Source organism: Nerophis lumbriciformis, linkage group LG14 (genome assembly GCF_033978685.3).
Source record: "Nerophis lumbriciformis linkage group LG14, RoL_Nlum_v2.1, whole genome shotgun sequence".
NCBI classification, from domain to species: Eukaryota; Metazoa; Chordata; class Actinopteri; order Syngnathiformes; family Syngnathidae; genus Nerophis; species Nerophis lumbriciformis.
In genome coordinates, this window is record NC_084561.2 from 21,685,266 (window position 1) to 21,711,154 (window position 25,889).

Genomic DNA, 25,889 nt, shown 5'->3' on the forward strand with positions numbered 1-25,889 from the left:
TTTCGCGCTGCTGCTTCAGCTGGACTTTCTCTCCTTGAAAGACCACTGCTGTCCTATTAATATTTGCTGTTCATGGATAAACCTTGGACATATTAAAGTACGTCCCCATCGCAGACATACCGCCTAAGCTCCAGACAATCAAGTGTGTCTTCCTTACGTCATCACAACATCCTGTTTCGGCACTGCGGTATTGGTAATGAAAATCGTTTGGCCAAATTTCTTTGGTGGATGAATTTTCGATGCATCACTAGTCAGTGCGTAAATAATAGTTGTTATAAATAATAGGCTATAAACATTCATATAATGAATTACTTAAATTAGGTTACACATAAAAATAAAAAAAATTCAAGGTGTGGTGGTTTTTATTTTGCCGTGTCGGTGCGGCAGAAAAATTACATATTGGGGAAACCCTGGACTATATTTATATAGTCACAATAAATTATGTTTTTTGTCTACTCAGTGGCCTAGTGGTTAGAGTGTCCGCCCTGAGACCGGTAGGTTGTGAGTTCAAACCCCGGCCGAGTCATACCAAAGACTATAAAAAAAATGGGACCCATTACCTCCCTGCTTGGCACTCAGTATCAAGGGATGGAATTGGGGGTTAAATCACCAAAAATGATTCCCGGGCGCGGCACCGCCGCTGCCCACTGCTCCCCTCACCTCCCAGGGGGTGAACAAGGGGGTGGGTAAAATGCAGAGGACAAATTTCGCCACACCTAGTGTGTGTGTGACAATCATTGGTACTTTAACTTTAAAATCATCTGTCCTGTGTTTCATTGTGTTAATAATTCTGATAAAGAATTTAAAAGACACAATCCTTCAAGGATCTTAAAAAGTTTCGAGTAAAATTGATTTGTTATTTGGTATCGGATCGGTACGAAACTGTGCAGTATCGTCCACACCCAGTGAATAGGACGTTGTATCATTTAACCTTTCACAAGTCACACTACAACACTGTTGTTATTGGGCCAACAAAGTGACAGGAAGTCTTGAGGATTAGAGCGAAGTGGAGAACATGAGCGTGGACGCCATACGCTTGGTGTGACGTGTTCCCCCCTCCTCTTTTGTCGTACGGCAGTGTTGGGGTTAACTCCCTGGATGGCCCGAGGTCAAGGGGGGAAACAGGCAGCCAGTCAGGCATTCTTTCTCTATGACTGTGTGTGTGGTTGTGGCCTGCTCTGTGCTCTTTGACTCTGCTGGCCTTATAAGGCATCGGGCGCCATGGCAACGGCGGGGCTTGAATAGCAGTGTCAAATCCCTCCACACACACACACATGCGCACTCACACACACACACACACACACAGACAAGGACTGAACTGACTGAGCGAGAGGAGGCTGGCTGCTCCTCGCTGCCTTCCACTGAAGCTTTGTGACCAGCTTTTTCCTGCTTCTTGACTAATTTATTCAGCCTGGTTCTGGCACGGGGCAGGAAGACGGGGGACGGACGAGAGTCATGCAACAGTACACCCTCACAGGGAATGTGGAAAGGTTGTGGCCTCTGGATGGGCAGTGACCAAACAAGACAGGCAAGAAAAACTTTGTGGGGACTCCTGTTTTTTGTGTGACATTTGAGCCAAGCATTGTTGGAGGCGCTCTAAGAAAACTACTGACAAGAGGACTGATGTTTTAGTTTTCGCAGAAACCACAAAGACGTCCGTCCAGGAGAGAGACCAGTATATTGTCTTTCTCTGTCTTCGCTCCTTTTCAATATCACGCCTGGAGGTTGTGTCAGAATTCTCTGGATTTCAGGTCACAGATCAATTGTTTCATAAAAGTGCACGGCCCAGAGGCGAAAAGAAGGCTTGTTGTTGGTCATCCCCACTTCCTTGTAGGGACATATTTTTCTTTACCCCCCTCCACCTGCCCTAAATCAACATTTTTGCCCTTTTCACCGCTGTCACCTCTGCCTCAACAAGTCAAGAGTGAGTCTGGACTAGAGCTGGCCCAGATCAGCAGATAACACCTCGACACTGCACAGGAACTGGTTGGACGGGTTTGGAAGTTGGAGCAGAGGGCAGGGTAGTTTAACCCTGCCTGAAGGAGAACTCGCATTTATTTCCCTCCCACTTGTCCTTTGGGAGAAAGCAGTCACGCACACAGAGAGAGTCATAGTGACTGGTTATGCTGAGGGATACTTTTTAAAGGAGGGCTGTGGGGGGGGGGAAGAGTCCGTGAGCGAAAGTAAGAGGGAGGGAGAGACCAGAGTGGGAGACAAAGTGTAATTTATTGTTTCCTGGGTTAGAGCAGGCTGCACCCTTTTTTTCTCCTGCTTCTCCTGCCTGAACTCTGAACCGCGCAATGTGTGTGTAAAGTTTTCTCAGGAGCCATTGATCAGAGGTCAGGGCGGCAAGCGCAAGGGTGAAAGGCAAGAACAGAGAGAGCGGCTAGATTAAAGGAATGCACCGGGAAGATCGCCGGGTCAATCCCAACAGACGTCGAGGAGGGAAAGGTCAACGCGGAGACAAGTCTTCATCCCTTTCAGCTACAACCCTCGCTCTTTGCTCACTTGGCAGACTTTCCAGCATATAGTTTAAAGCCGGGGCAGGTCAGTGCATGATCCACTTACAGGCCGGCCAGGCTTCGAGAATATGGCCATGGTGAGCGGGGGATGGGGCAACCCCAACGGGGACACGACGGGACTTGGGGAGAAGGGTTACCTGCGGGGGGAGGAAGAGGAGGGCTCGCCTCATGCCGGAAGCAGCGACGTGGATGTCGCGGACGAGGACAAGACATGCGTGGTGGATTGTGTGGTGTGTGGCGACAAGTCTAGCGGGAAGCACTACGGCGTTTTCACGTGTGAGGGCTGCAAGAGCTTCTTCAAAAGGAGCATCCGACGCAACCTCAACTACTCCTGCAGGTAACCAGTCTTATTTCATTAGGTCTTGTAAAGAGCCTCTTTTTCACAGGACTTACATGGCAAATATAAATCTGCCATCACGTATGCATTGTCATACTCCGCACACATTTTCTTGCATTTTGCAGTTTTAGTCTCTGAAGCCTACATTATGCTCCTGTGTCAAGGGGTCAGCAAAGGCTACACTCTCTCCTCTCCCTCCAAAGACTCCTTAGATAGGAAATACAGATCTGCTAACATGTATGCATTTTTCACACACTGCAACCAATTTCTTGCATTTCGCCAGTTTAAGTTTTGAGTTTAGTCTCTGAAGCCTAGATTATGCTCCTGTGTTAATGTGTCATCATTAACTAACCGGCTCTCTCCTCCGCCTACAAAGTCTCTTTTTAATAAGAAGCACAAGTCTGCCGACATTCTTCTTACTCAGCAAGCATTTTCTTGTATTTCGCCGTTTTCAGAGTCAAGTTAGGTCGAGCCTGAAATATGATCCTGTGTCTAGGCGCTATCATACACTAACTACAGTGACTCTTCCTCACCATCTAAACCAGGGGTGTCAAACTCAAATACAGAGTGGGCCAAAATTTAAAACTGAACAAAGCCGCGGGCCAAGGTTGAACAAATTAACCTTTTAATAGGGACCCAAACAAGTTTTGCATTGAATATTGAACAAGCAAGGCTTATATAACTTTATAGTGACATGCAAAATCGAGTTTCAAATAATAATAATAATAATTCAAAAATATCAATGGCATATCAAATACAATTTAAATAAAAATTGAATGCCGCTTTTCTATTTGCAGCCTTCTGAGGTAAATATCAACATTAACTTTTTCCACAGGCTAATAAATTTGAAAATAAAATAACAATGAATAAACCAACCATTCAGGACTTTAAACTGCTCAGTTTGCAACACACTGATCTAATCTGATGTGCCCAAGCCAGATACCTGCCATCTTTTCTTGGATGCTAGTTCATTAATTTCGGGGCTCAGGCTTTGAGCTGAGGCAACCTTCATTATCGAACGAAGGTGTTCATCAGTCATTATGTCTCGTAGTACACCCGGACCACAGTCTTGGGGGCGTGCCTTAAAGGCACTGCCTTTAACATCCTCTACGAGCTGTCGTCACGTCCGCTTTTCATCCATTCTAACAACGTGCCGGCCCAGTCACGAGATATGTGCAGCTTCTGTACGCACACACACGTGAATGCAACCCACACTTGATCAACAACCATACACGTTACACTGAGGGTGGCCGTATAAACAATTTTAACACTGTTAGAAATATACGCCACACTGTGAATCCACACCAAACAAGAATGACAAACACATTTCGGGAGAACATCCGCACGGCAACACAACATAAACACAACAGAACAAATACCCAGAACCCTTTGCAGTACTAACTCTTCCGGGACGCTACAAAATACACCCCCGCTACCACCAAACCCCCCCCCCCCCCCCCCCCCCCCCCCCCCCCCCCCACACACACACACCTTGTAGCGTCCCGGAAGAGTTAGTGCTGCAAAGGATCTGGGTATTTGTTCTGTTGTGTTTATGTTGTGTTACGGTGCGGATGTTCTCCCGAAATGTGTTTGTCATTCTTCTTTGGTGTGGGTTCACAGTGTGGCGTATATTTCTAACAGTGTTAAAGTTGTTTATACGGCCACCCTCAGTGTAACCTGTGTCGCTGTTGATCAAATATGCATTGCATTCACTTCTGTGTGTGTGCATGCTGAAGTCGCACATATTATGTGACTGGGCCAGCACTCGGACTGGATGAAAAGCGGACGTGACGATTTTTGGGAGGGGCACTGAAATTTGGGAGTCTCCCGGGAGGGTTGGCAAGTATGAGAATTAGCGGTGAATGCGGTGTTACCGCGGCACCGCTGCTGTATATAATCGGCAGGCCAGCTCAAGTGTTAATTTGATATCGCCTCGAGGGCCATGTGAAATTACACGGCGGGCCAAATTTGGCCCGCGGGCCAGAGTTTGACACCCATGATCTAAACCTTCCTTGTGGCTTTCTGCAAATATTTGCCTCAAAATGTTCTCGTATGCCGTTATCCAAGATAAATTGTATGTTTGGAGAGGGAAGGGTGTGGTTTCATTTGCAATAAGGGGACAGTCTCTAGATTCAAACATCTTGCAGACAGAGTCAAAAAATGGATTATAAAAGTTGCTGTGGAGCAAAAATTACATCAAAGCATATCCAATAAATGTTATCCATCTATCCAATGTTTTCAACGTTTTCCAGGCCAAGGACCCCCAAACAGATGGAGAGAGGGAGCGGGGACCCCCGACCTGTATAAAATTGTGTTTTAAATTAAACTGGTCCTAAAGGTACCTTGTTATTGTGCTATACCAAGATATTCAAATACTATAATACGGTATAACGATGATAACTAGAGCTCTAATGGCTGGCTGAAAACTAGCGCCGCTAATCACAAGGAAGCAACTACAGCGCTAATTGCTAGCTATCTTCAATGCTAACATAAATATAATTATATAATTATATATTCATGTTTTTGTTTTAAACCAGCAAGGTACAGTGAGTGGGGTGGCAATTTCTATACCATTATAAACTACAGTGTATTTAAAAGCATTTACATTTGGTGGGAAAATTGCGGCGGGAATACAAGGAAATACATTTCTTAAATGTCTAAATCAGCATTACATTTCTCAACCCCCCTGCAGTACTTCTGTTGGGGAACCTATTAAAGACCGCAGATCTAGAGCAAAAGGAAGTCCTTTAAATGTAGATTAAAATCATATATCATCTTTAATAAAAGGTAAACATTTTCATTTGTCCTTTAAATGTGTTGTTTTCTGCATATAAAACTATGAATATTCTCTATAAAATGTGCTTTTCTAATGTTTTCAGGGTTTAATTGGATTTACATTATTTTTGGTGGGAGAAGTTTTTCCGGTTTTTGTACGAATCGGCCAATGTCAGACCTTTTGGAAGAAAATAATGAAATGCTTTCCTCATAAAGTGTCTTTAAAGTAGGCAGGTCTGGGAATTTAACAATAAAGTAGTAAGTTGCCAGGCAATACAATTACAGTGAATGTGCCCCTTTCCTGATGTGTTGCAAAAGTCTGACATACAGCCCAGGAAAGAAAAAAAAGATGATCACCCTGAAGGCCAGTCATATGCTGCTGGATTGGCCCAGAAGGTCACCACTGCCATTATTCCCCAACACAGGAGCACAAAAGTTATTTGCTCTTAGCCCATGGAGCTCTTATTCATAGACTGTAGTTATTTCTCTCCCTCATAATAATTCTCTAACCCTGAAAGGAATGTGTCTTTTTAATCAGCGTGTCACATCGAGGGCTGAAAGGAGCCCGCTGTGAAATGTTGCCAGACCTCGTCTTGCTGTAAAAGGCGACACAAGGGCGTGTAGGGCTGATGATTTACAAAGGTCACAGCCTTGAGAGCTATTCAGCCACGCCAGCTCACACTTTTCACTCATCATAGAGGGTCCATGAGAGGCAACAGGAGAAGGGAGGGAGGAGTAAACATGTGAATGCAAAGTACTTATTGAAAATGCACTCAGCGTTTGAAGGTTTCCGCCTCGTTACGTTCTTCGCTTCTCGTTGCAGATCAAACCGAGAATGCCAAATCGACCAACATCATCGCAACCAGTGCCAGTACTGTCGACTCAAGAAGTGTTTCCGCGTTGGTATGCGCAAGGAAGGTAAGATCGAGTTGAACAGGGTTCCATATAAGTTCTCACTAGAAGTTAACAGGTCCCCAAACGTTTTTGCACTAGAGACAGGTTTATTGTAGTTGTAGGCATTATTATTACAGACTGGCCTTCCACATGTGGCAGGTATATATGTCAAAAATAAGTGCATGAAAAATACAACTCACCATAACGTTAGTAGTGACAGCCCTCGGTTTGTTTCTTCGCGATGAGAAGCAGCAGGTTGATGGTACGCTACCATGGACTGCAGATAGAAATTAGCCTTTGGCTACAATCTGTCACCGTTTTTATATTTTCATTAATGTGCACAAACATAACAAATGGCGACTTCCTATCAGGAGTTGTATTATTTATCTATGAACAAGCTTATTGGTGTGTCTAGTGGACAGGCGAAAGTTAATTCGGAGAAAATTAGTTTTTTTGTAAATTATTTCATGTTTCTGTGCGGCCCGGTAGCAAATGTGTCACAGACCGGGACTGGTCCCCAAATTGGTATTGGAGACCACTGTTATAGATAGTCAGGTTGCACAATATAAACAATATACAATATAAATTATATGAATTTGGTTGACGATACAGCTTTTAATATTATTGTTATATCATGATAATGCATGTTGATAACCATGGGCGCCGTTAGGCCTATTTTAGGGGAGCTGAAGCCCTCCTAAAATATTCTTAAATCCCCTAAACAATTTGGTGTTTTTTTTTACAAAAAAAAAAGGCAAACTAAATATAAATATGCAGGAATATGTTTGAAAGAATAATAATATAACATGTCATTATTCACTATGATTATAAATAATTTCCCTTCACGTCACAGTGTAAAGTGGAGACACTTCGTCAGCGCTTAGCCAATCCAATCCGTTCCACATTACTGAATATCCAGTCCACGTTTTCACTGTTAACTTAATAAGGTACAGCCAGACAGAGAGCAGCAGTATTAAGATAACTAGTCTACAAGATGGACATACAGAAGTTTTTCAAGAAAGTATGTTTTTACAACTACTGGAAGTAACAATTAACTCTTAGCTGGAGATAACAGTCCCATGTAATTATTGAACCAGGTGCTCCCGATTTTGATAAATAAAAACCTAGCTAGCGAACCAAGTCAATTTGTTAGCACGATGGTGAGTGATTTCTGTCCCTAGTTTTAGCCCTGAAAAAAAGATGAGCTCATTATGATTATCATGAGAAATTATGATACACTAATATCTTTCTGTGTGGAGATTGCATGTTGCCGTGACTGCGTGGGTTCTCTCCGGGTACTCTGGCTTCCTCCCACCTCCAAAGACATGCACCTGGGGATAGGCTGATTGGCGACACTAACATTGGCCCTAGTGTGTGAATGTGAGTGTGAATGTTGTCTGTCTATCTGTGTTGGCTCTGCGATGAGCTGGCGACTTGTCCAGGGTGTACACCGCCTTCCGCGCAAGCGGCTCGGATAGGCTCCAACCCCCCGCGACCCTGAAGGGCACAAGCGGTAGAAAATGGATGGGTGTGTAATTCTAATACAGTGCCAAAAAGTTGTAATCAAAAAAATCTTGCAAAAGTAAAAAGTTTTCACTTGCATCTTGTGAATCTTCCTAGGGTTAGCTCCTCCTGATCTTAAAACCAAGTGACGCCCATGTTGATGACACATTCTAGCGGTGTCCCGCAAATGTAACAGCAACAAGCAAACTAACGCGTCCTCAACGCAATGTAGCATTCTAGCTAGTGGCTAACAGTGTTTGTAATAACGGCATAATATAATAACAGCGATAGTAACACCTAAAAATGGAGGTTTCTCAGATGGTGAGGTACCTCCTGGAAATCACTGGCTTAGAGTGGCCAAAGATATAGAGGTGTGTGTCCACGTTAAATGAAACGGCAGGCTTTCGTCCTTCAATGGATTTATTACAGTTTTGGCAAGCTGAGCAACATTTGCTGTGGTCTGCAACCACACGGCACACAAAACATCCATCAGAAACACAGCAATATCACACACAGACAATGTGTTACGAGGCATGCAAATAACATACACAGATGATACAAACAAAGGAGATTATATCAGCTCAAAAAGACCTACAAACGAGGCACGATGATGCAACTTGTACACACAGCTAGCCCAAATAGCATGCTAGCATCGACAGCTTGCAGTCATGCACTGACCAAATATGCCTAACTAGCATTCCACACAAGTCAACAACATCAACAAGGCTCACCTTTGTACACTCACGTACAGCAAACAACATTAGGTGGACGAATAAGACGAAGGAGTGGTACAAAACACGTCCTTCTGAGGTAGCGTCGGAGAAAGTTATAAGCGTAAACAAACCGCTGCCTCACGGTCCACGCAACTATGGTGCGTTCAAGAACCGCCAAAGCCAATAGGACAAAGGGGTGCTCACCGAACACTCATTAGTGAAGCATTAATGAAGCTTAAACACAAACATGCAAAAAAGTGGGCTTTCTAACAACGGCGTTACTTTTACTAGTAACAAGTAATCTAATTACTCTTAGATCCGTTACAACGCCATTAGCGATAGCTTGATGTAACGTGGCACGCTACTTTTGATGTGGTTTGATGTCAACAACAAGACAGCGTCATAAAAATGCAGCAAGTTCAATGCAGAAAATATATTTTTACTAATGAAAGCAACAAGCAGCACCACACTAAAATGAACTTGATCTCAAATAGGAAGTGGCACCATCATGCTGTGACACAGCCGACAGCAACATACACACACAATGGGATTATTGAACAACAACTCAATGAATGAAGTGACAAACTTGCCATCCAAAAAATACCCCGTTTGTTGACATGAAGATATGACAGCCATCGAATAACATTCAATCTCTTTATTAGGCAGAGGTAACACAATCCGGTGAAAAGATTCAAAAGAGCTGGCGTCAGAGCCGACAAAGTGCGCTGCTAACTGCTAGCTATAAAACACAGCTCTGTTGAAACCCTCGATGACGTAACACATCACTAGGCAACAGGCCCCGCCTTTTAAAAGGACAAATTCCTCAAACACTTTGCAAAATCTGTGCTTTCATGAGGGAAAGTAAACAATGACTTTCCTTAGTAATTAATTATATTTATTAAAGAGTAATTATTTTAGTAATTCAATTATTTTTTTATTCTATGTCTAATCATGGAGGCTCCGAGCAGGGTTTATGCTGCCGATTCCAATACTGATCATTCATGAGTGAGATCTACTGATACCAATACCCATACCATTCACATGGTTTAATTGTAATGTTTTAATGGTGACCGATTTTTTTTGTGCAGCCCTAGAGGTGAATATTATTAGCTTAGCCCAGTGGTTTTCAAACTTGTTTCACCAAATACCACCTCAGAATACACTTGGCTCTCCTAGTACTACCATAATGACCAACATTAAAATACAGTAGCGTAGTAGGCCTAAATATTCATTGAAAACAAGACAGATGTTTTATTAAACAAGTATATTTAATATTTTTGGCCACTATAACACTACACACAGTTTGAACCCATTACTTCCCTGCTTGACACTCAGCATCTAGGGTTGGAATTGGAGGTTAAATCACCAAAAATAATTCCCGGGCGCGGCCACCGCTGCTGCTCGCTGCTCCCCTCACCTCCCAGGGGGTGATCAAGGTTGATGGGTCAAATGCAGAGAATAATTTCGCCACACCTAGTGTGTGTGTGACAATCATGGGTACTTTAAATTAACATTAACACTGTCTGAAAATTTAATTTAGTGATTCTTTGGCGTACCACTAGATCAAAATGTGGGCAAATTATGGCCCGGGGGCCACACGCGGCCCGTTAAACTTTTCAATCTGGCCCGCCGGACAATCCCAAATAATTTTTTTCGATCTTCAAGATGGAAAGTGTAGCTGCCATTATGATGTGCAGTGATGTTTTCAAATGACCGTAAGTCTTGAACTATACAAAGTATTTAAATGGTTGGAATCTGCGCTTTTGCATGATACACTAGTTACTATGGTAATCTAATTACTTACTATGGTAATCTAAGTCACAGCAGCTTAGACGAGGCACCAAGCAGTGTGGGTGGGGAGCTATTCCACAGAGTGTTTCCAGAGCGGCCAGCCTGAAATGTGGGTGTTAGGGACAGACGCGGAAGGAGATTTTTACAACAAAGTTCTAAAGTTTAGTGATATATCAGATTGTAGGTGGGGTTTTTTACCCTTCACATTTATATGTTGCTGTGTTTGTTGCATTTTGTTTGTGTTTCGCTTGATTGTAAAATGTCGATCGAGAGGGGGTGTGACGTTCATATGTTGTCAATATTCAGTGTTTTATCGTTCATAGTTAATATCGTAAACCCCACATTCTTTATTTTCCATGTACATTCTGGGTGTCTCAGTCAGTAAAAAAAATTTAAAATAAATGTTTTAAGGCGGTCTGTCATAAAGTTTTTAGCATTCAATCAGACATGATTGTGAGGTTTTGTATCAGACACATTTTTTTCTCTAAATTGGGCCCCTCGGGTCAAAATAATTGCCCAGGCCTGCACTAGATGGTTAGAGAATCACGGTCTTAGAGGAGTGTCTTCACACTGTGTATGGAGGGGACACACAATTAGCAGCTATCTGTTGCCAGTCGAGGGAATACAAATAAGTGTGTCAATACTGACGTAATAAAAGTACTGAATTTTAGTACCCATAACTAGTCACGATAGGGTGATAGAATTAAAATCTCCATAGAGGCCAAATTTGGTTATATCGCGCAACTTGAGACCCGCTATATTCACAGACAGTCCCAATATAATGTGTTTATGAGCTTCGGCGAGCTCTGTATGCCAGCGACGTATAGTGACACGCTGAACAATTACATGCTCTTTCACTCCATGGCAAAACATACATAATTAACCTCAAATGGGAGACACAAAACATATTTGATCAGTTAAATATATACTGTAAAAAGCACAAACTCAACTGGGAGTGGCTCCAGCTCACATGTGACTCTAATGAGAATATGACGGATGAAAAAATGTCATCCCTGTCGATCAATGCTCACATGACTGGTCATGTGTTGGTGTAAATGTGTACTCTCAAGCCCACTGTGTGGATACACTTTGACCTTTCGCCACACATCAGTGTTGTGCGTTTGGCTTTTGATCCACAGGACTTTTTCCTTTCCTTTTTAATTTAGCGCAATAATATTTGAATAACAAATACTGACAAGGTCTGACTCTAAAAAAAAAAAAAAAGTAATAAGTTGTAAGTAAAACATTCCAAAGCCGTTTTTAACTGCTTTTTGACGACAATTCAAGATACATAAGTAAGTTCAAAACAGTATGATTCCCTTTATCTTTACTAGCTGACGCAGAGCGGCAAGCAGTGACCTTTCTCAGCGACCCAAGCACAATATTTATACTGTCAACTAAAGGCATGTTTTCACCATGGCGCTCAACTCCTCGCAGCTGTTGATTTTCAGGGATGTGGGCCGGGGGGTAGCTAAAGCCAATGAGACCATTTAAATAACAAGAAAAAGAGCAACATATTTTGCAATACATGCTGTGTATACATACATGTTACATACATACATGTTGTCTTTTTTTCCATCTTCTTCATTTGTTCTGTTTAACAGTTTGTTAAAATTGTGTATTTCCTCCCTAATTATCTTATTTTAGAAAAGTATTGACGAACATGTTAAGGTCTGCTGACTGAAGTGTGGTGTCCACACTAAGGAAAGAGAGGTTATATTGGGCTGGGTTATTATTGACTGACTGTGACCGTGACGCACCATGCGCTGTTTCCACACTACCTGGAAATGTGGAGGTTAACTTTGGCCTCGTGAAGGAACAAGTCATCCTTTCCCATTGCGGTATATACTTTATGAAAGGCACAATATTTAGAAATTATACAAGATACCAGTCAAACGTTTTACAACAGCTCATTTACTGTGTAGCAATGAGCAAGTAAGTCCAAATATTTCACTGGTACTTCAAATTATAACCACAATTTTAAAACTGAACATACAGTGCGGTTAATATTATTGTTTTGTAGGGCTCTTACGGTATTGTAGATACCGCGGTATTACGGTTTCAAAGTCTTCACAATAATGCCGTGACTTTCGACGGTAATAAACGAAAGCTTGGTGAGTGTAGTTTTTTGTGGCGCTTTAGCGCTGGCCGGGTCTGAAAATAAACGACATCTCCCAGAATCCTCTATGCAGGGCGGGAGCGGCAAAGTGGGGGCATGGAACGTCGTAAGCAAAAAGTGAATATTTGTAGTAGGGCTGGGCGATATGGACGAAAAAGTATATCTCGATACATTTTAACTTAAAGTCGATATTGGATATATATCTCGATATATTTTTCGATGAAAGTGTACATATAAAGATATTCAGCACAGAAGAGAAACTGTTTAAGTAGTACAGAATCACATAACATAAATAAAATAGAAAATATTATTTCTACGTAAAATAAATAACATAGCTGTGCAAATAATACAAAATGTATCAAACTCAGATAAAAAAATACATTTGCAGGCAGGCACTTTGTGATTTCCCTTCCTGGTTCGATGACCCACCCTATCTTGCCTCTGATTGGCCTGTCCCTAACCAATCACACCTCACTCCTGTCCACTTCTCCAAAGTGGGCTGGCTCAGGGTGGAGGACAGAGGAAAACAACTTGCACTGAGCCTAGTCTATAAAAACCGCCACACCTCCCTGATACCGAAGTCAAACTACTTCCTTAACGTAAATAACCGCCATAACCACAACACCAGGGGGAGCTCCACTAACCACGTTAAACCCAGATTCCGATCTAACAAAGGTCTGAACTCATTCTCTTTCTATGCCACATCAATATGGAATGCACTCCCAACAGGTGTAAAAGAAAGGGCATCTCTATCCTCCTTCAAAACCGCACTAAAAGTACACCTCCAGGCAACTTCAACCCTAAACTAACACCCTCCCCGGATTGTTAATAATCAAATAGGGACGGCGTGGCGCAGTGGCAGAGTGGCCGTGCGCAACCCGAGGGTCCCTGGTTCAATCCCCACCTAGTACCAACCTCGTCATGTCCGTTGTGTCCTGAGCAAGACACTTCACCCTTGCTCCTGATGGGTGCTGGTTAGCGCCTTGCATGGCAGCTCACTCCATCAGTGTGTGAATGTGTGTGTGAATGGGTAAATGTGGAAGTAGTGTCAAAGCGCTTTGAGTACCTTGAAGGTAGAAAAGCGCTATACAAGTACAACCCATTTATCATTTATTATTAAATGTAAATAATCAAATGCAGATACTTTTTTTTATGCTTTCTGATCTCTCTCTCTCTCTCTATGTCCACTACTTGCTGTACATATCCTACCAAGTCAGACCTACACTGTTTCAATGTCCATTTCTCTCATGATACAATTGTTGATGACTGAAGTGATGATAACAACCAAACCTAACCCCCCCACCCCTCTCCACATCCCACACCCCGGATTGTAAATAATGTAAATAATTCAATGTATATACTCTGATGATTATCTTGTGTGATGACTGTATTATGATGATAGTATATATCTGATAGTATATATCTGTATCATGAATGACCCCGACTTAAACAAATTGAAAAACTTATTCGGGTGTTACCATTTAGTGGTCAATTGTACGGAATATGTACTGTACTGTGCAATCTACTAATAAAAGTCTCAATCAATCAATCAAAATCGTGACTCTTCAGAGTAAACAACCAACCAATCATGGATGTTCTTATAGTCTTGGAATGAGGAAGGGGAGGGGTTTAGTAGCCCATAGAGGGGGAGAACAAGGAACACAACAAATAAGCGGTGTTTGGTCATTTTAATGTGATATAAATTATATCGATATAACGATATTTTCTTCATTCATATCTTGTTTAAAAATATATCTTACAAACTGAATATGTCGCCCAGCCGTAGTTTGTAGTAGGTAAGAGGAATAGTTTTTTTGGACTTTTCCTAAAAATGTCATCAAAGTCTGCTTGAGTTATGTTGCTAACAAATAGACAAACAAAACCTGATGAAAACATAACCTCTTTGGCATAGGTAAGAAAGTCTGCGTTTTGCAAAGCATAGTGTGCCACTTTTTTCTCAAGCGTTTCCAAGTTGACACAGCCAGCTGGTCACAGCGCAGCGCACGGAACAAAATCCCACAAAAAAACTGTACACTATCCAGCTGCACTCGAGTGGAAGGCAGGGTACTCCTAGGACAAGTCAACACCTCATAAACCGTCATCCAGAAAAATATTTGAAGCGAAGAAGCTAATCTAAACATCAGTGGATGTTTACATTGTCTCTTTAAAGACATAAACTGCAAGTTATTTTTTTTCACATATTTCCTTGAAACAGCAGATGTTCCTGCACGATTATTTGCACTTATAAACACATGTTTGTAGTAATAAATATGATTAGAACATTTGAGCATTATGTTTGTGTTCAATTACAGTAAGCATGTTTATCCTAAACATTCCTGTCAATTCATTTTATACATTTTGGCATCTTTTTTGCCAGATATTTCCACAAAAATATTGTACCGTGGCATTAATACTGTGATAATATCGTACCATGAGATTTTGGTACTGTTACATCCCCATTGTTTTGTAAACCTAGCTACAATAAAAGGTCCACAATTATTTACCTTCTGCAAAAAACGTAGTCAAAGATCATCTTTATGACAGCATTTTAGTGTTTTAAAAATGTATTGCAAAACACAACTTTTTTTTAACTGAACTCGAGAGTAGAATAGTCCAAATGATGAAAAAGAAGGGACCTAAGATTGAGCCTTGAAGAACACCACTAGTATAACTAAAGAAGTTGAACAAATGGCTGCTGGCTGCATCTGAGGTAAACAAGCTACAGCAACACCTTAGTTACATCATCAGGATGGATACAGCTCACATTTGAACCGTTTCGGTACCAATTTCCGGTACTCAATGGTACCGATAGTTTGCTTCCTTTGTATGTTAATAAATATTAATTGTTATAGATTATTTTATTAATTTTTCTTGATGTTTGAATCTAATGTTTATTTGCAACATTTAAAAATGAGCTAATTACGATAACTGCTATCCAATTGTTATATCTTGTTTCACTATCACATTTCTGAATCTCATTTGCTAGTATGACATTAAGTCGCAATTACAGTTGCAAGTCCAAGACGCTAGATGGCAGTAGTGTATAGTTTATGGTGTGTTTTTTTTTTTGTTGCACCCCAAAAAGTGTTTATACTGTAATTATTGAACTTTGAAATCGTCACGTAAAATCTCTAATGCTAATCAGTAGCATGTCAATAGCAAAGCCGAAGTATATTAGCATCAAACAAGCGCATTTGCCTTGAGGAATACCTCAGTTATGTATCATTATGAATCACAAGTTTTGACTCCAGTGTTCTGTTTGCTAGCAAGGATACAAACATAGAGATGTCCGATAATGGCTTTTTTGCCGATATCCGAAATCCCGATATTGCCCAACTCTTAATTACCGATTCCGATATCAACCGATACCGATATATACAGTCGTGGAATTAACACATTATTATGCCTAATTTTGTTGTGATGCCCCGTTGGATGCATTAAACAATGTAACAAGGTTTTCCAAAATAAATCAACTCAAGTTATGGATACAAATGCCAACATGGCACTGCCATATTTATTATTGAAGTCACAAAGTGCTTTTTTTTTTAACATGCCTCAAAACAGCAGCTTGGAATTTGGTACATGCTGGTTATAGTGTAGCGTCCCGGAAGAGTTAGTGCTGCAAGGGGTTCTGGGTATTTGTTCTGTTGTGTTTATGTTGTGTTACGGTGCGGATGTTCTCCCGAAATGTGTTTGTCATTCTTGTTTGGTGTGGGTTCACAGTGTGGCGCATATTTTTAACAGTGTTAAAGTTGTTTATACGGCCACCCTCAGTGTGACCTGTATGGCTGTTGACCAAGTATGGCTTGCATTCACTTGTGTGTGTGAAAAGCCGTAGATTATATGTGACTGGGCCGGCACGCAAAGTCAGTGCCTTTAAGGTTTATTGGCGCTCTGTACTTCTCCCAACGTCCGTGTACCACTCCGTACAGCTGCGTTTTAAAAAGTCATAAATTTTACTTTTTCAAACCGATACCGATCATTTTGAAACTGATACCGATAATTTCCGATATTACATTTTAAAGCATTTATCGGCCGATAATATCGGCAGTCCGATATTATCGGACATCAATAATAAAATATCAATGCAAGGACCCCAAAGGGGATAAGCGGTAGATAATGGATGGATGGATGGATGGATCAGCCAATGTATTCACAGCGGTCCAAGATGCAAAAATGTTTCTCTCCCTAGTTTTGAACCGAACTCGGGGGCTGGTATACACCATTCACAATGGTCTAGAAATAGATCATTCAATAAATAAATGAGAATGTGATTGAAATGTAGACTTTCAACTTTAATTTAAGAGTTGTGACAAAATAAGGTCATTTGAAATGTAGGGAATTAAAGCTTTAGGGACAGGACAACATTCAAACACACTGAAAATATAACCACCGTTTTAAAAATAATTTGGGGCAATTAGGACATCATTAAATTTGTAGTCTTAAACACAATTAATATATTTACAATTATGTCAGTTGAATCCCTAAAATGATTATTAGTTGTAATTTCGTACTCATATTTTCATCAACTCTTTTATTTAAAGATGAAACTCATCACTTTAAAGACATACTGATTTGTTTATTGATGTATTTATTTCACACCCATCGTGGTTGTGCAACAATGTTTGTACTGAAAAACCATGAACAAAAATGTAACTCTAAATACTTCTTAGTATAGTTAGATTTACAACAATATATACGCAGGTACAATAAAAACAATAGTTATTGTTGGTGCTATAATACTGATAGGGCCAACTAACAGCTGCATGTCATCAAATAATTATTCTAGTTCCATCCTATGGGACGGCGTGGCGCAGTGGAAGAGTGGCCGTGCGCAACCCGAGGGTCCCTGGTTCAATCCCCACCTAGTACCAACCTCGTCATGTCCGTTGTGTCCTGAGCAAGACACTTCACACTTGCTCCTGATGGGTGCTGGTTAGCGCCTTGCATGGCAGCTCCCTCCATCAGTGTGTGAATGTGTGTGTGAATGGGTAAATGTGGAAGTAGTATCAAAGCGCTTTGAGTACCTTGAAGGTAGAAAAGCGCTATACAAGTACAACCCATTTATTTATTTATCCTGAATTAATTTCCGTGAGGGAAAGTAAAACGCACAGTAGGTGAATTTCCGCGAGGTAGGGAAGCTATAGTTATTTTATTAATTTGTATTAATTTTATATACATTTGCCCTCCACACACTTTTAAACACTCTATACGCTCTAAAACCTACGTAATTGTCATTTGTACTCAAATCCCAATGTACTGTAAACTCATACTCAATGCTAGCGACGTTAGCATAGCCACCCAGCAATTAGCATGTCCAAAGTATGAATATAACACAACTTACATTATATACATTATATACATTATATTGAGAACTTAACACACTTACAGACGTTGCTTGAGCAAGAGATGAATTTAAAATAATATGTAGAAAGAGCTGCCAAAGCTTACTGTTGTATTAGCTTAATTGCTGTTAACCGGAAGTATGATTGATTCTACCGGAAGTATGATTGATTCTACTTCCGGCTTTTAAAAAATTGCACACAACAGAGGCACTCCGATAAACCTGCAATGAGCAAATCTGACCACAAGATGGTGGTGTTTTTACAAACGAACACTGCATTAGATTGGGGGGCATTATAGGACTCATTGTTACTTCAAGTACCGTAGAAAGTGAACGAGGTGGCGAGGGAACACAGTTTTATTTTATGAATAAATATTTCCTATTTATTGGTCTTTTATACAATGTTTCAGTCACTTTCCATTAAGGCAGGGGTCGGCAATCCAAAATGTTGAAAGAGCCATATTGGACCAAAAAATAAAAAATCTGTCTGGATCCGCAAACAATTAAAAGCCTTATATAAGTGTTATCATTAGAGATGTCCGATAATGGCTTATTTATCCGATATTCCAATATTGTTCAACTCTTAATTACCGATTCCGATATCAACCGATCCTGATATATACAGTCGTGGAATTAACACATTATTATGCCTAATTTTGTTGTGATGCCTCGCTGGATGCATTAAACAATGTAACAAGGTTTTCCAAAATAAATCAACTCAAGTTATGGAAAAACATGCCAACATGGCACTGCCATATTTATTATTGAAGTCACAAAGTACTTTTTTTTTTAACCCCCCCCCCCTCTAGGGGGGGGGGGGGTTACCCACATATGCGGTCCTCTCTGTGTATCGGTCGGGAACATCTCTGCGCTGCTGACCCGTCTCCGCTCGGGATGGTTTCCTGCTGACCCCACTGTGGACTGGACTCTTACTGTTATGTTGGATCCACTATGGACTGTACTCTCACAATATTATGTTAGATCCACTCAACATCCATTGCATTCGGTCTCCCCTAGAGGGGGGGGGGTTACCCACATATGCGGTCCTCTCCAAGGTTTCTCATAGTCATTCACATCGACGTCCCACCGGGGTGAGTTTTTCCTTGCCCGTATGTGGGCTTTGTACCGAGGATGTCGTTGTGGCTTGTGCAGCCCTTTGAGACACTTGTGATTTAGGGCTATATAAATAAAGATTGATTGATTGATTGATTGAACATGCCTCAAAACAGCAGCTTGGAATTTGGGACATGTTCTCCCTGAGAGAGCATGAGGAGGTTGAGGTGGGCGGGGTTGAGGTGGGAGTTGGTAGCGGGGGGTGTATATAGATAGATAGATAGATAGATAGATAGATAGTACTTTATTGATTCCTTCAGGAGAGTTCCCTCAGGAAAATTTAAATTCCAGCAGCAGTGTACAGAATTGAGATCGAATTTAAAAAGTAAAAAGTAAATAATCGTAATATATTGTAGCGTCCCGGAGGAGTTAGTGCTGCAAGGGGTTCTGGGTATTTGTTCTGTTGTATTTATGTTGTGTTACGGTGCGGATGTTCTCCCAAAATGTGTTTGTCATTTTTGTTTGGTGTGGGTTCACAGTGTGGCGCATATTTGTAACAGTGTTAAAGTTGTTTATACGGCCACCCTCAGTGTGACCTGTATGGCTGTTGACCAAGTATGCTTTGAATTCACTTGTGTTTGTGAAAAGCCGTAGATATTATGTGATTGGGCTGGCACGCAAATGCAGGGCCTTTAAAGTTTATTGGCGCTCTGTACTTCTCCATACGTCCGTGTACCACTCCGTACAGCGGCGTTTTAAAAAGTCATAAATTTTACTTTTGGAAACCGATACCGATAATTTCCGATATTACGTTTTAAAGCATTTATCGGCCGATAATATCGGCAGTCCGATAATATCGGACATCTCTAGTTATCATGAAGGCAACACATGATGTAAGTGTCTATATTAGCTATATTAGACTACTAACAAAGGCTGACGCAAATCTTCGTTGACAGAAATGTTGTATTTTAATTTTCATTCTACATTGGACATTATTAGTAAAATGGGAGGCTTCTCACAGGATGATATAACTTCTGGAAATTACTGGCTTAGAATGGCCCAAGTTATAGATGTGTGTGTCCAAGTTAAAGGAAACGGCGGAGGCACAGGGGTTAGTGCATGTGCCTCACAATACGAAGGTCCTGAGCTCGGGATCTTTCTGTGTGGAGTTTGCATGTTCTCCCCGTGACTGCGTGGGTTCCCTCCGGGTACTCCGGCTTCCTCCCACCTCCAAAGACATGCACCTGGGGATAGGTTGATTGGCAACACTACATTGGCCCTAGTGTGTGAATGTGAGTGTGAATGTTGTCTATCTGTGTTGGCCCTGTGATGAGGTGGCGACTTGTCCAGGGCGTACCCCGCCTTCCGCCCGAATGCAGCTGAGATAGGCTCCAGCAACCCCCGCAACCCTGAAAGGGACAAGCGGTAGAAAATGGATGGATGGCAGGCTGTCTTCTTCTAATGGATTTATTACAATCTTTGCAAGCTGGGTAACGTTTGCTGTGGTCTAGAACAACATGGCACACAAACAACTATGAGAAATGCAGCCAATTTTACATACAGATAATGTGTCATGTGACATGCAACTATAAATTAAATACACGGAGGACATAAGTAAAGGAAATTATATGAGCTCAAATATACCTACAAACGAGGCATAATGATGCAATATGTGCATACAACTAGCCTAAATAGCATGTTAGCATCGATTAGCTTGCATTCATGGATTGACTAAATATGTTTGATAAACACTCCAAGAAAGCTCACCTTTGTGTATTCATGCACAGCATAAAACGTTTGGTGGACAAAATGGGACAAAGGAGTGGCATAAAACACATCTTTCTGTGGCAGCATCGGTAAAAGTTGTACATGTAAACAAACTGCGATGAGTTCAAGGATCGCTGAAATTAGTAGGACAAAACGGTGCTTGCCAAATACTCTCATCAGTGAAGCATGTTTAATGTAAACAGTGGGATTTCTAACAATTAGGAAGGTTTGTGTCATGTTTGTTCTCCTACAGAAAATATATTAAAATAAAAAAAATTAAAATTTCTTCGTCTTTTTCCATTTTCACACATCTCTGAAAGAGGTCCATGGAGCCACTCGGGGGGTGCTAAAGAGCCACGGGTTGCTGACCCCCGCATTTAGGGCATCCAGCGTAAAAACTAAGCCAAAACCCATCACTGATGGAACAAAAGTGGTGACCCGTGACAGGGGAAAAGCAATCTTCCAATACTTAAAACAAGATATTCACAAACTATTCTATAAACTAATTATACTACTATACGTCACAAATACATTTGAACCGTCACATATGTGAAGTGTGAAGTGAATTATATTTATATAGCGCTTTTCTCTTGTGCCTCAAAGCGCTTTACATAGTGAAACCCAATATCTAAGTTACATTTAAACCAGTGTGGGTGGCACTGGGAGCAGGTGGGTAAAGTGTCTTGCCCAAGGACACAACGGCAGTGACTAGGATGGCGGAAGCGGGGATCAAACATGGAACCCTCAAGTTGCTGGCACGGCCGCTCTACCAACCGAGCTATACCGCCCATATAGATTTTTAACCTCATTAACACATTATAATGGGACTGTTGGTGACCCTGTCTTGTTATAACACTTTTTAACTTACCTCCAAAGAGTTTTCTCCTGCTGACACCCACCACTCCTCCTTTTGTTCCTGCAGCTGTCCAGCGTGGGCGCATCCCTCCGTCCCACTCAGGTATCAGTCCCAACTCCCGGGCAGGCGGAATGGGAGGCATGTTGCCAAGTCACCTGGGAGCCGACTACTTCAACGGGCAGCCCGTGTCGGAGCTCATCTCTCAGCTGCTTCGGGCCGAGCCGTACCCCAACAGCCGTTACGGGACCCCCTACGGCCAGGGGCAGATGGGGGCCTCCGCCAGCGGGGCGCCCGTCATGGGCATCGACAGCATCTGTGAGCTCGCCGCTCGCCTCCTCTTCAGCACCATCGAGTGGGCCAGAAACATCCCATACTTTCCAGAGCTGCCCGTTTCTGAGCAGGTCAGTAAAGGATGATCCTGCCATTGACGGTATGCAATCATTTAAGAGAACTAGAAAAATAAATTTTGGTAGAAACTGCATGTGAATGCTGAAAAGCTTAATGCTAACAGTTAGCACGCTATCCAGATAACGTCAGGTAACGACAAATAATACCTGCAAAAGAAGCTCTGACAGCTAGCATGAAACGTTAGCATGCTTCAAATACCAAAATATATGACTTTGAGGTGTATACCTGTAAAAATATCTGAAAAAGCTAACATGATAATGTTAGCATTTTAACAGTCGACATATCTGACTCTGAGGTGTACACCTGCAAAATGGGCCACAGAGGCTAGCATAAACAATAGCATGCCAACAATTAATATGCAACAGATATCCATCGGAATGACTCTGAGGTGTATACCTGTAAACATAGCCCAATAAAGCTAACAATAACATTCTTAACAGTAAGCAAGTGCCAAAATATAGGACTGAGGTGTGTACCTGCAAAATTAGCCAAAAAAGCTCAAATGCTAACGTTGGCATGCTAGCAGTCACATGCCAAAATTTCTGACTCTGAAAATGTGTTTAAAAAAGCTAACATGCTAATGTTAGCATGCACAAAGTACCAACATATTTTAAGTTAAGTTATAGTTAAAGTTAAGTTCTTTGACTCTAAGGTGTATGCCTGTAACATTTGCAATAATGTTAGCATTCTCACATGTTAACATTTGCATGTTAACAAATAGCAGGCGTCAAGTGCCAAAATCTCAGACTCTGAGGTGTATACCTGAATACCAAAATTAGCTAAAAAAGCTAACATGCTAATGTTCGCAGTCTAACAATAAGCATGCATAAAGTACCAAAATATATAACTGAGGTGTACATCTGTAAAATTTGCCAAAAAAAAGATAGCATGCTAATGTTAGCGTTAGCATAACAGTTAGCATGTGTCAAGTGCCAAAATATCTGGAACTAGGAGGTATTTACCTGCCAAATTAGCTAAAAAAGAAAGCTAGCATGCTATTGGTTAGCTTACGTTAAATACCAACATATATGACTCTGAGGTGTATGCCTGTAAAAGTAGCTAAAAAAAAAAGTGACCATGCTAATGTTAGCATTGTAACAGTAAGCATGTATCAAGTACCAACATATATGACTCTGAGGTGTGTATCCATACTTGCCAACCTTGAGACTTCCGAATTCGGGAGATGTGGGGTGGGGGGGTTTGGTGGTAGCGGGGTGTGTATATTTTAGTGTCCCGGAAGAGTTAGTGCTGCAAGGGGTTCTGGATATTTGTTCTGTTGTGTTTATGTTGTGTTACGGTGCGGATGTTCTCCCAAAATGTGTTTGTCATTCTTGTTTGGTGTGGGTTCACAGTGTGGCGCACATTTGTAACAGTGTTAAAGTTGTTTATACGGCCACCCTCAGTGTGACCTGTATGGCTGTTGATCAAGTATGCTTGCATTCACTTATGTGTGTGTAAAAGCCGCATATATTATGTGATTGGGCCGGCACGCTGTTTGTATGGAGGAAAAGCGGACGTGACGACAGGTTGTAGAGGACGCTAAAGGCAGTACCTTTAAGGCTCGCCCCCAATATTGTTGTCCGGGTGGAAATCGGGAGAATGTTTGCCCCGGGAGATATTCGGGAGGGGCACTGAAATTCGGGAGTCTCCCGGAAAAATCGGGAGGGTTGGCAAGTATGTGTGTATCTACAAAAATAGCTAAAGAAGCTAACATTTCAATGTTAGCATGCTCGCAATTGACAAACATTAGCAAGGAGCATTTTTTTCCCTATAGAATAGTCTGAATGTGTTGGGAAATGTGGAAGTTAGGAACAATTTATATTCATTTTGAATGTAAATGAATGTCATAGAAAATGTGGAATTCCTGGTAATTTTGGAATTTTTGAAAAAAACAAAAAAAAACTGGTAGCATTTTTAAAGTGTGACGGTTTGAATGTTTCATAATAAAATACTGTGTCCAATCCAGAAATGACAGCGATGAATCTCCCTCTAGGTGGCGCTGCTGAGGCTGAGCTGGAGTGAACTTTTCATCCTAAACGCCGCGCAGTCCGCTTTGCCTCTCCACATGGCGCCCCTGCTGGCAGCGGCCGGCTTCCACTCGTCCCCCATGTCGGCGGAGAGGGTGGTCTCCTTCATGGACCAGGTCAGGGTGTTCCAGGACCAAGTGGACAAACTCAACCGACTGCAAGTGGACACGGCCGAGTACAGCTGCCTCAAAGCCATCGCTCTGTTTTCACCAGGTCAGCGACCGTAAAGCCTCATGTGTGTGACGGAGGCATTTCTAACGACGCCATGTCGTCCCCTCAGATGCGTGCGGTCTGACCGATCCGGCCCACGTGGAGTCCCTGCAGGAGAAGGCCCAGGTCGCCCTGACCGAGTACGAGAGGTTGCAGTACCCCAACCAGCCTCAGCGTTTCGGCCGCTTGCTCCTTCGCCTGCCGGCTCTGCGGGCCGTGCCGGCCAACCTCATCTCGCAGCTCTTCTTCATGCGGCTGGTGGGAAAGACGCCCATCGAGACGCTGATCCGAGACATGCAGCTGTCGGGGAGCTCCATCAACTGGCCTTATGCACCGGGGCAGTGAATCCTGCAGGGGCCAGAGTGGGACACAGAGCTGCAAAAAAAAAAAAAAGAAAAAAAAAAAAAAAAAAAAGATGGATGAAATCACTGAAACAAGAGGTCATAGGTCAAAGTATTTGCAGCACGGGTCCCCAGTTGATCTCTTTGTCTCACTCTGGACAAAACTGAAAGGCCATGTGCACAAACTACCTCCTCCATTATCACCCCTTAATGTGACTCCTCTATGTGTTTTATGCTTTAAATCCAAATGAAGCCATAACCGCGTTGTGCTGACTGTATGAAAGTATGGATTTTATTTGTTACCAGTTGTATTGTATCACCCAAGTCACGTGACTCTAGTGTGTATTACACAATACGTGCTACACAATTATTTATGCTTTAAAGCCACCCCCGTGAAGCAGTTGCATATTCACGATTTGCTGCCCCCAAGTGGCCGAAATATAAAACACACTTTCTCCCTCCCCCCTCACAGTGACTTTACCGTACAGATGCAGAAACCACAGCATGACTTTTCTTCATGTGACATCATTACCTCATGTTTTATATTGCATAAGAAGATTGTAGAGTCATAAAGGAAGGTTTAAAGAATGTATCAGGAATAATCTCCCACAGCTGACCTCTCTAGTGATTATTTGAAGTGTACGCCATACAAGAAAAAAGGTACGATCCTTGTTGTATTTCTTCTCCTTTTGTTGTTTAATGAGCTTGTTGGACCATTTGTGATGCATTGTGTGGAAACATGGCCTTAAAGACGGTAGAGAATGAGAAGTTGGTACTAAATGCTGCAAACTTTGTCTTGCCAAGTCTTCTTCTGCACATACCTGTATATACTAAGATACCCAAACAGGCCTAAAATGCAGTGGTGTGCTGTTAGGGCCAGCAAGACCTTCACTGCTGGCCTAACATAAATCATGATCATAGATTAATAAAAGTTCATTTTAATCTACTTTCCATAAAGTATTCATCATATTCTCTTCATGTCTTATTAGGCCCCAGTGTTGCTTGTTTTTACGTTAGAGCTTTTATCCAATCAGAATTCAGCTAGCTTGTTGCCAGCGCTGTATGAATTCTGCCGGATAGACAGTTGCGAGTTGTTGACAGTAGCCCATCTAGGTAGCCTTACGCTAAATGGGACTGCGATTGGATTTTCACTTGTCACTCCCAAGTGAGAATCCAATCACAAGTTGTAATTTGCCATACCCGGACAGCAGAGAAATCATCGGTTCTCA

At 41.8% G+C, this 25,889-nt stretch overlaps 2 protein-coding genes across 2 annotated transcripts in view; one reads left to right on the top strand and one right to left on the bottom strand.

Moving 5' to 3' along the window:
• Positions 1-1,296: 1,296 nt before the first annotated feature.
• nr2f6b (nuclear receptor subfamily 2, group F, member 6b) lies at positions 1,297-25,606 on the top strand. Its single transcript, XM_061975839.2, has 5 exons — positions 1,297-2,859; positions 6,458-6,552; positions 21,741-22,075; positions 24,076-24,322; positions 24,390-25,606. The coding sequence occupies exons 1-5, from the start codon at positions 2,591-2,593 to the stop codon at positions 24,662-24,664; spliced, it is 1,221 nt and encodes a 406-aa protein (XP_061831823.1). The 5' UTR covers positions 1,297-2,590; the 3' UTR covers positions 24,665-25,606.
• The window catches only part of LOC133616493 (occludin), a 38,272-nt gene continuing 36,945 nt past the window's right edge, over positions 24,563-25,889 (bottom strand). The window contains exon 10 of the mRNA XM_061975838.2: positions 24,563-24,694. The gene's annotated coding sequence lies outside the window, so the exon portion shown is untranslated. The remainder of the gene's footprint in view (positions 24,695-25,889) is intronic.

What these genes read in the sequence shown, in the direction of transcription:
- nr2f6b (XM_061975839.2), top strand. Translation starts at nt 2,591, where the DNA reads ATGGCCATGGTGAGCGGGGGATGGGGCAACCCCAACGGGGACACGACG. An exon ending in AACCTCAACTACTCCTGCAG is followed by an intron (nt 2,860 to 6,457) that starts GTAACCAGTCTT and finishes TTCTCGTTGCAG; the next exon opens with ATCAAACCGAGAATGCCAAA. An exon ending in CATCGCTCTGTTTTCACCAG is followed by an intron (nt 24,323 to 24,389) that starts GTCAGCGACCGT and finishes TCGTCCCCTCAG; the next exon opens with ATGCGTGCGGTCTGACCGAT.